At 41.3% G+C, this 11,338-nt stretch overlaps 1 protein-coding gene across 45 annotated transcripts in view; it reads right to left on the reverse strand.

Moving 5' to 3' along the window:
• The window catches only part of SLMAP (sarcolemma associated protein), a 149,302-nt gene extending 141,204 nt beyond the window's left edge, over nucleotides 1–8,098 (reverse strand). For 44 of the 45 annotated variants that reach the window (XR_007479447.1, XM_049715343.1, XM_049715335.1 and 41 more), the window contains exon 1: nucleotides 7,890–8,098. Coding sequence is in view for 43 of the 45 variants with exons in the window: in XM_049715343.1 (XP_049571300.1) it covers nucleotides 7,890–8,087 (198 nt within the window). In the remaining 2 variants the exon portion in view is untranslated. The remainder of the gene's footprint in view (nucleotides 1–7,889) is intronic. The other variant, XM_049715323.1, reaches the window with a different exon arrangement.
• Nucleotides 8,099–11,338: the final 3,240 nt, after the last annotated feature.

Consider the following 11,338-nt stretch of genomic DNA (forward strand, 5'->3'; position numbering starts at 1 on the left):
TTTTTTCTTTTGATCTATTGCTCACTAACTGGTTGGTGATGAGATTAACAATGACTAATTGTGCGGAGGTGCTGAGGTAGCAAGCAACAGAGCGATCAAGAGCATGCATTCTGCAATCAGATGACTGGGGTTCAAATCCTGACTTCACCACTCTCTGTGTTACCCTGAACAAATTCCTTCACCTTCCTGAAGCTCAGCTTTCTCATCCTGAGGATAATAATACTAACAAATTCAAAAGTCTGTTGTGAGGATTAAATGAGATAATGCATATAAAACTCAGTGTACCACCTGGTAAGTGCTCAATAAAATGATATTAATTTTACAGCAGTCTGGATGCTGGTCATAACCTAGAGCATATTAACACATTTCAGATAAGCTGAGCATAATTCACTTGATATCATCAGGTAAAAAGTACATTTAAAACTATGATCCAATTGCTTATGAAAAAAAGTAACAACAACAAAAAACCTTACTTATCTACATACCCAAGTAGACAAATGCACAGAAAAAGCTCTGAAAATTACATACCAAACTAATAACAAAAGTTACTTCTAGAGGAAGGGAAGAGGATAAGAGGTACCTATGTGAAGGAGAACATATATATACTCCACATACGTCCTTATTGCTTCAATTTTTATGAGAATGTATCCATTATTTTTGTAAGTGAAAAATAAAAAAAGGAAGAATAGCTTGAAGGTCCATATTGGAAATTCATTTCTACTTGACTCAGCTAGAATAAGTCAGTAGTTATAAATGTAGATAAAATCATAAGCCTGAAAGTATTGATAAAACTTAATGCAAATAAATAAGAAAACAAAGTTTCCTATGTCTTTAAATTAAAATCTAACCCACATTACATATTTGACAAAGAATACAGCAGAATCACCAAAGGCTTCCATGTTTTCAAGTGCCTATATAAACTTTACTTTTTTTCTTTACACCTGTCAGCTATTCTCTTTAAAGAATTAAAAATTTACACGGCACACAAGTTTTTCCAAGGCTGTTTCATTCATTTGCATAAACACTCAAATCCAAATCAGTTGCATGAATGCAAACTTAAGAAAAAATATATTTATTGCTAGGAGTAGTAGGGGTATGTTTAAAAAGTGCTAGCTGACTCAGAGAAATAATTAACTCAGATTCTCTCAGTCTTTGAAAGTCTGTCATATGACAAGCTTTTTAGTTATACTTACAGAAAATAATAGCTTAGAATACCCTTCAAGAGAGCAAAAGACAGATTTTCATTACAATAATTGTTCATTCCATAATAAGATAGTTCAGAATAAATGTCTAGCAGTTGGCTTTTATCTCAGAGGGAAACAATCTAGATTCTGGTTCCAACTCTCCACAGTTACTAAGAGATGACCTTGTGCAAATAACCTCTAAACAGCAAACTCTTTTTTCATAAAATGGAGCCAGTCTGCGGTTGCTCTACCTACCTCCTAAGTGTTATACAGATCAAGTGAAATAAGAAAGCATTCTGAATATCATCAAACCCTTAAAACTATTATTTTGCATGAGAATGGATATATATGTAATGGCTCAAAATTCATAATATCACCAATCACAAGATTATCTAAGATACCAAACATTCGGCAAAGTGTCTTGCACACTGCAAATTCTCAATAAGTAATGATTTATACAAACACCATGTATTGGAAACTGAGTCCATGATGTCAAACTGAGAATTAACTCGAATGACCTTCTGCTCTTTGACCCTCCTCAGGGTCTGCAGAAACAGAAACTGCTCCATTGTTCACATTTCACTCATTCAAGCATTTATGTAGTGCCTATTCCCTTGTTCTCAAGAGCTCACATCTGGCAGAGCAATAGTGCATTTGCGTCATAATTATTTTGTTGTCTGTGTCTCATAACGAAATTATATACAAAGTTCTATGGGAGTATAGAGGAAGAAGCAATTAATTCCTCAGTGGGAGTCAGGGAAGGTGTCACATTGGAACTGGGATGAAGGGGAAAAGTCATTCTGGAAGTCAAAACAGCAAAAACGGCACTTTTTCTAGGAACAATGAGCACTGTCACATAGCTACTGCACAGAGTCTGGGGCAAAGGAAAAAAACAGTAATAGAAAATGAAGCTGGAAAAAAAAAGGAATGAGAGACGATTTTGAAGGTTTTGTATATCATGTTAAAAACTAATGGGGCAAAAAAAAAAATTAAAGGGGCAAACAACCTAGATTTTGAGCAGGCGTATAAACTGTTCATCTACTGGTAGTGGTAGTGAGAGAAGCATGGGCAGGAAAGAGTCCTTAGAACATTTCTGCAGCTAACAAATGCCACCATTTTTCTGGATTCAAGTAACTGATATACATTAAGAACCAATCTCACAATCTTTTCACTTAAAACTCTAAATGACAGACACCCTCCTCCCTATTTATAAAAGAGAATAGATACTAAGCTCTAACATAAATACCACTTGAGAAAACCAAACAGGAGCCTGAGAAGGTAAAGAATAAATTTAAGCCAAGGAATAAAGTCAAATAACTAAGTAGAACAAAAATGTTTTAAGTGTATACACCAACCATATTTTTAACAACTTGAAATAATAGACAAAATATTTCATTAACTTTCCACTACTGTTAAAAGTAACAGAGAAGGAAATGATGATGTGCTGTGGATACATAACCAGGCCTTCTGAACACATTTACATTAATGCACATTAAATATAACATGTCAAATACATGTCTTTCTCTCAAAAACTAGCTCTTAATGACCTTTGTAACTTCTGTAAAAAAAACAATAACAAACAAACAAAAAAACAGATATCTGTTGAAACATAATACAGACAAAATCAATGAATGTATGATCTGCCACTCTCCCCAGAAGCTGAGGCCAGGATCTTTGCAGTCATATGGAAGGAAGAAGGAAGAAACAATCCTGGTTGTCAAATTCTGCAGATTTCTCCTTTGCAATGACTTTCTTGCAACGTCCTTGAAACATGCCAATCATTCCTGCTTCTATGCCTTTACCTGAGCAATTCTTCCCACCCAAAACTCCTTTCCGACTGACTCTATCTACATTCTGCCCTATTCAAAAAGCCCTAAGGTCTAGCTCAAATTGCATCTCGTCCATGAAACCATCTATGCATGAAACCTTTCCTAAAATGTCCAGTCCATACAGACCTTCTCTCTTTGCTGAAGTCCTAACAGACAAGTTAACACATTTGTCTTTTTTCATTTTCTGGCATTTAGTCGTTTTCTTTCCTACTATTAACCTGGCCCACGCCCCTACAACATGACATCATATCTAAACTTTTACAAAGCCTTGGAATAGCAAAGCAGTTAAGAGCTTGGATTCAAGAGTCAGAAAACCTCAGTTCAAATCCCACCTCTACCATTTATTAGCTATATGAACTTGGGCAAGTTAACCTAATCTAATCACTCTGTGCCTTAATTTCCTCATATGTTAATATGGGAAAAATAAGCACCTATCTTAGATATTTAAGTATTAAATAAGTTAACACGTAAAGCATTTAGAACAGGGCATGGTACAATGTACACAATAAGTTTAGTTAAGCTAACAGTTACCCGTTTTTACTTGCTCCAGGCCTCTCTACACGTGGACGTTTTATCACTCTTAAATAATGGTTTTGGTATGTCAATGCTCGGCATAGAACTCTCCTGGGCTTTCCATAACCCATGGGTCCATGCCCTTAGTTTGGCAACAAAGGCATTCCACAACCTGGCACCAGGGTATCTACTCAGCTTCAGTTACTCAACATCTACTTAACAAGAAATAATAGGAAACAGACACATAAGGCAGAGACCCTCTCCTCCAAGGTCTGAAAACTAATCCCAAAAACAAGGCAGAAACATGAAAACACCACACACAACGAATGTTCACCCATAGCTACTATCCAAGACCTTCTATCCAACAAAATCAGTTTCCTCAGTGTTTGGAAGATGCCCAAATCATTCAAAATAACTTGCTTTTGTCTGTTTTATTCCACCCTCATCCCCTCACACACAAACACAACCCATAAAAGCACCCTTTCTTAACCTGTACCTGTCCACTCCTGTTTTGAAGTCTAATTCAAACACCATCACTCTCTAGCCATTTGAACTTATATAATACTGTCTTATCTCAAATCAACTGTTCTCAAGGTGTTTAGTCACCCTCTCTATCCAAATATAAGCCCCTAAAAAGGAGTAACAATTTCTTACCAATTCTCTTCATTTTCCCCCATGCCCCCACCCCACCACTATGTTCTCCACTGAAACAGATCATGATAGAACAGGTGCCCAAAAATATGTGCTGAATTTAAGTAAAAAAGTGAACCTGGAAGTAGACAACTACTACTACTACTTACTACTAGGTAAACTACAGTGAGACTGGAAATAAACTACTGTGTCGACCACTAGACTATTGCTGGTCCACAAAGCCTCAAATCAAATAGGGCCATCCAAATCACAAGGAGGCAGTCCGCTTACTATCTCTTCTATGTAACCACCATATGGGTAGATTTGCTTGTTCAGTGGTACCTTGAGTCAATAGAAGGGTTAATGACCATCCTATAATCTGCCATCTAATTTGAAGAGTCTGACCTCCAAAAAGGAGTGAAGGATGATACACAGGGCCAGAAACCAGGCAGGGCAATATCCAACTGCTACATCCCTGAGTAGATGATTTGGGGAAGCTTATTAAATTCCACTCTCTGGCAAACCTGTCACCCTCCAGCATGGGTTTTAAGTACCATAACACATTCCATGAACTTAGCATTAAAAAATGTCACATAGATTTCCATCTGCCTACACTCCATAAATTTCCTACAATAAACATGTATTACTTGAATAATCAGAAAGTTTTAAGTGTTTATAATTTCTTCCAGCTTTTAATGGTTCTCCCATAATGATGAATGCAGAATGCAACACTCACAAATTGAAAGTCAACCAAAGGGCATATTACCCCAATTTTCCACTTCCCGGGTAAGGTGCCAATTTGGGGCAAAGTTCTTCACATGTTTCAATTTTAAAAATTACTTCCACCTATGCCATCACATGAAAGAAAAAAATGTCTCATTACCTTCCTGAGATTCCACAGCACTACAGCAAATTGCAAAGACCTGCCTAGATGGTTCCCTTTCCCCCTGACCCCCAAACACCCTCTTCTCTAAGGACTGAGCCCTTATTAAGGGCCAGGAACAGGGTGCTAAGTGATTTACATGATTATCTCAATGCTGGAAACAACAGTAGGTACTATTATTATCCCCAGAAGAGAAAACTGAAGTTTAAAGATGTTTGAGGAAAAAAACAAACAAAAAGAACTTGCCTGAGGCAATGCTTAAAGAAGGAGGGGATTCTAGTGTTGTAGGAAGAAATTTGCTGGGAAAATATATTAGGCCCTAGGGACTTCTGTTACAATAAAATTGTAACAAATCCTCATACTGGAAATTTATTACAGAGAAAACAATAAATGATATTTGGTCTAATTGTGGGTTTTCTTTGTAACTGTGTACCTCACGCTATCTGGCACATAACAGATGCTCAATCAAAACCTACTGTCTGGGGCTTCCCTGGTGGCACAGTGGTTAGGAATCCGCCTGCCAATGCAGGGGACAAAGGTTCAAGCCCTGGTCGGGGAAGATCCCACATGCCCGGAGCCACTAGGCCCGAGTGCCACAACTACTAAGCCTGCGCTCCAGAGCCCATGAGTCACAACTACTGAGCCCTCGTGCCACAACTACTGAAGCCTGCGCGCCTGGAGCCCGCACTCCCTAACAGGAGAAGCCACCGTAATGAGAAGCCTGCACGCTGCAATGAAAAGTAGCCCCCGCTCACCGCAACTAGAGAAATCCAACGTGCAGCAAGGAAGACCCAACGCAGCCAAAAATAATAGATAGAAAAATTTTTTTAAAAAATAATAGAAGAGGGACTTATGCTTCAGGAAAAGCTGAGTAGGTGTACTTTTCCTTATTTCTCCTGCTGAGAACAAATTAAAAGATTAAAAAAAAAACAACAACCTACTGTCTGTTCAAACCTAAACTTTAAATAGTTAATTCTTAAAACAATTTGATCACATGGCAATATCTGACAGGTTGTTTTAAATAGACTAAGTGGTAGGTGGTAAAATAATCAATAGCTATATCTACCCCTAAAGTAAAGGCCTCACATCCTGAGTATGTTTTGGAAAAAAAAAAAGTTCAAATGGTAGAAATAAGCTGCATATCCTTTAAAGATAAGGTTTTCTAATAACAAATTTCATTCAAAATTTCAACATATTTCAATTTATACAATAAACACTCACCATTGATCTATCCTTAGTCATCTCAAAATAAATCAAAGAAGGTACATTTGCAATGTACTTTAAGAAACGGTATTACCTGATTAAGTTTCACCTTAACTGTTGCCCAGGGACATAAAAGGACAAAAATGTAAAAGCTGATTAAGGCAACTATCTATGTTTGAATTTGACTGACGGAAAGATGAGTTCTTTAAATTACTATAGGTAACCTATGAGGTCTTTCAGGCACCCAAACTTTACTTTCCAGGGAGAAAAAAGGATCTGTTCCACAGGTAAATAAATGAGCATCTGGTGTTACACAGAAAAATTAACATACTTTTTAGTTTTTATCCTACATACAGAGTAGGATATAGATATTACACAAGCACACAGCACTTGGGCAATCTTTTCCTCCTTTCTTTGAAAAATGATTTATATAATAATTCCTTAATTCAGAAGTAATGCTTTCTCTCTTCCTTTTGAGGCTCAGGTTTCTTTCATTTCAAAACAGTACTCTTCTAAAAGACTTAAATTCTTCTTTTAAAAAAGACTTAATCATTTAACTCAGAAAGAGGGACCAAAAAGTCAGGAGGTGAAACCGGAGATATTCTTATTAGTCTTACATAACTTACTCTAAGTTGGAACTAATTCAGTAGCTTAACTAAAATTTGAGGTTTAAGCACAAACATGAGCTCTTTAGTATATTCTCCTCACACAGAGATAGTTTTAAAAATTGAAAGGGTCTTACTCAATTTTTTTCTTGTATTCTTAAAATATAAGCAACCACATGTATAGTTAATTAGGATGCCAACATAAAAATGCTAAGATAGTCACTTATAATGAAGAGCGCTAAATTCAAGCTATCACATCCAGGTAATGCAATGACTGATAGAGCTGGATATAATTTCAGAAAATAAATTAATTTTTAACACTGATTTTTAAATATCACCTCTGTAAGTATGCATTAAGTGTTTTTATTAAGTGCTGAAGGGAACATCAAAAAGTGATTTTCAAAAGCAATTGGTATACGTTCACCCAACCTGCAAACAAAACTCTGAAATCGTAAAGTTAGTTGTTCATGCTTAATTAAATTGGCTTTGATAATTGCAAATTATCCCTTCCTAGGTAAATATGTATCAAATCTTCCAAAATAAATTTACACAAACACTGTCCTTGCTAGAAAAGCCCTGATCTGAACTCAACTAAAAGCTACTGTGTTAACTATATCTCACCACTGAGTCATTTGAGCCCCAGAGTAATACCGGCCGCAGATTCCCTGCATTGCTTTGGGAACTGCTGCTTGCTTCATCAAGCACTGAACTGCAAATTCACCTTTCTAAAAAGACTGAAAGCAAGAAGCCAAGTTTCGCTATCTAGTTTTCTAAAATGAATTAGGGTTTGGGATTTCACTGGGAATGACCACGTTATCAAGATGCCATCGCCCTCTCGAGGCATTTAATTAACAATACCTTCTCTGTTTTCCATTCAACCACCTCAATCAAATTTCCACTAGAACCAGACACACAAAAAGTTGGTTTCATGGCCTTGCTGAAAGTCTCCTCTGGGTGCAAGCCCTGGGATCCCACATTCATTATGCAGAAGGGGCAAAGGGAAACGAAAAGCAACAATTGTTAGACAACGTAGTGACATTACCTTGCCCGTCTTGTGATCAAACCAGACGAGAGCATGGTTCCTTGACAGCACTTTGCAATCAAAGGTAGCATTATTCTGTGCTGGTCGACAGCGGGCCACCGAGCGGCCGATTTTAATAGGCTCGTCCAGGTAGACATGACGCTCCTGAAACGGGTGTGAGTTCGGGCGACAAGTGAAGATGGCCAAGGCTGACGGCATCGAGGACAGACTTGGGGTGTCTCTCCTACCAGGGACAAAGAGGAGTTCCACCGGATCCGGACTGCCCTTCACAAGCCTATACCCCTATCCCCCCCCAAATTTTAAATTAAAGCAAACTGCACATTGTCTAAGCATAACCAGTGAACATCAAAAACTCTTCACTGGGGTGGGAAGACAAGCCAGCGCAAGCCCCATCACCTCCTTTAAAACCCAGCAGGGCCCTGATCACAAAAAGTCCCCAACCGGCAGCTTTCAGTCCATCTTCTTCCCTGGGAAGAAAAGGCTCAAACATTGGACAGCTTCGGCCAAGAAAACTCCTGGAAGACAGTTTGAGGACTGGAGGTATACAACCAGATGAGTCACACACCAATTCTTGTGTTTTGTTTGGGATCGCGGCCGCTTTCCCCCCTCGGTGGCGGAAATGTTGCAGCACTGCAGCATGAAGAAAGGGTCGGTGCGGCCAGAAAGGTCCTTTCGGGCGGAAGAAAGGTGGTGTAGCTGAGCACCTCTGGGCAGCCACCGCCCGTCCTCGAGGGCCTCGGGAGTGGAGGGACGAGAGGCGATGGGGGCGGCTAAGGGGTCTAGACGGCCAGCGGGACAGTCTGCATTGCCCCTGCTGCGCGGAGGCCGGCCGGGAGGTGGCACGGGGTCCCCGGACCGCCGTGGGCCGAGGCGGCGGTGGCTGAGGTCCTTGGCACGAGGAGCGGGGACCGGCGGGGGCGCGGGCAGCGGCCGAGGCGGGACTCCGGGGCACCTGGCGGGCGTCCCCGCGACCAGGGCGGGGATCCGGCTCCGCAGGAGGGTGCGGACCGAGCGAGGCGCGACCCGGGGGAGGCTCCGGGGTCTCGACCCGCAGGAAGTTGGTCCCTGAACACCTGGGCTCCTGGCTGCTGCTCAGCACACCGGCCGCCTCCTTTTAGGGTCGCCCCCGCGAGGGTCGCATCTCAGGGGAGGCAGCCGAAGCTCCGGGCTGACGAGGAGGTGGGGGAGGGAGGCCGGCCCGGAGGTTGGGGGAGAGGCCTGGAGGCCCCGGGCTGGGTCCGCCGCAGCCTCCACCACTCGCGGCCGGTGGGACACCCTCAGGCTGTGCCCGGCGAGGCAGAAAACTTTCCGATCTGGTGGGGCAAACATGAAAACAAACGGCCGTCAGCCGCCGGTGCCCGCCCGCCTCAGCCTTCGTCCCTCTCAACCCACCCGAGCCAGCCCCCGCGACTGGCCACGACCTCGGCCGACCTCTCTGCGGACGGGCTGCGGGGATTGGGCGCCCGGACGCCACGACGGGTCCAGCTTCCCTTGCCGCCGCCGCCTCAGCTTACCTTGCCAGCGCCAGCCGCCATAGTGACTCTGACTGAAACCTACCCGGTGCACCGCCACGGGAACGCGCACCCTTCAAGGGCCCTCCTACCCTCTCTCCCGCGCCGTAGTCCGGAAGTCACGTGATCGATGCCTCGGAAGCCATGATGGACAAGGGCAGAAAAAGAGGGCAAGCTAATTTTTAACAAGCCTCCGAACGCCATCTTAGTTAAGGGTTAGACGCTTCAGCACCGTGGGACAACCTGTACCATTTTGGTTAAGGGCAGGAAAAAAATTTGACCTGTTGAAGGTTTTCTAAACATAACTTGCCAAATTCCTACTTTAGCGTCTTGGTAGAAGGCGCCTACTTTTACTAAATTTTATTCACTATAGTCGTCGTTGAAAATACCACTGAGCAAGGCGAACAACCCCATCCAAAGGAGAGGTTATTAGCATCCATCTTAGCTGTGGGCAGCACAGTCTCCCACGACCGCCTTAGGTGTGAGCAACTAAATTCCCACAAGCCTTGGGATTTGTGCATCTAAAACAAGGTCTATCCTCCCCTTGTTGAAGTCTTCACTGCGTTATCCTGCCCGGAGGAACACTCTTTCTTAGTCCCTGCATTCCATTTCAAACAACCTTTCTTCTCACTGGGCCTGTCTTGTACCCCAGGGCTCCTAACTCAGATTCAACCCCGGAATGAATGTGACTTCATAAAGTTTAACATCACGTTGCTTCCAGAGAGTGGTCGAACAATTTCTAATATGAGGAAAGGGAGACTGCTTCTACTCAAAACATTAAGGTAGATGAGGAGTCATTAGTCCGAAGAAGGAAAGATTTTGCAAAATCTAAACGAAAATTTCAAGAAAAGACAGTGGGAGTGAGTCTTACTCATTTAGAATCAGTGGTGGCTTCATTCTTCAGTTTCCTTTGACAACAGGCTCCACCACTTTGTGACCTTGGGCACGTTTCTAAACCTCTTCAAGCCTCGTTTTGTCATCTATTACATGGAGATAATACTTAACTCACTTCTTGAGAGAATTCAAGGTAGTAATGCATTTGCTCCTAAAAGAGTAACTACTTTGCATTTCAATTCTTATATACAGGGTTTGGACCCTATCCTAAGCTCTGTGCTGGGCCCTGGGGACACATAGGTGAACAAAACCTCAATCCGTGCCCTCTGAGAGTACACCTGAGTATTGTGAGATAGGGATGGGGAGAGGAAGGTGACAAACAGAGATAACTTCACTTTGATGTAATTAAGGCTAAGATGGAAACAAGCACTGGGTGCTAAAGGGGTCAGAGACGGCCTTCTACAGGAGGTAACTGAACTGAAACAAGGCTGGTAGAAAAACGGCAATGAATATGGTATTTGATGAATGGCTTCAGAAGTTTCCAGGAAGAAGGTTTAGCAAGAAAAAGAAATAAGGCTATTTGAAATGGTGGACCAATGTGTCTGGCACATAACAGTAACTCAATAAATATTTGATACGTGATTGAAAATTACATACTGTTACTCATTACAGGATAAAGTAGGAGTGGCACAAAGTGAGTCTGGAGAGAATATGTGTTAGATTATAAGGACCTTGTATACTTTTCTAACACTCTTCACTATTTCAGCAGATATGTATTGAATTATTACCATGTTCCAGGTACTTTTTTTTTTTTCTTTCCAGGTACTTGATTCTGGAGAAAAATAAGGATATGTTGAAAAGTTTTAATATAAGAGGATGAAAGTTTTTCACTTGTGGTAACTTTTAGGCTTCTGTAGAGTAAAGTAATATAGAACCCGCCACATCCCCTAATGAGTTCTGTGCATGAACTTATAAGTCACTTATGCATTCTTGTCATTCATTCACTCTATAAATATTTAATTTGAATGTGGGAAACAGCTACTGCGACAGGCTCTGGAAATACAACAATTAAAAAAGAAAGACTCCCTTGAGTTACTTACAATT

This window comes from Orcinus orca, chromosome 10, assembly GCF_937001465.1.
Source record: "Orcinus orca chromosome 10, mOrcOrc1.1, whole genome shotgun sequence".
Classification (NCBI taxonomy): domain Eukaryota; kingdom Metazoa; phylum Chordata; class Mammalia; order Artiodactyla; family Delphinidae; genus Orcinus; species Orcinus orca.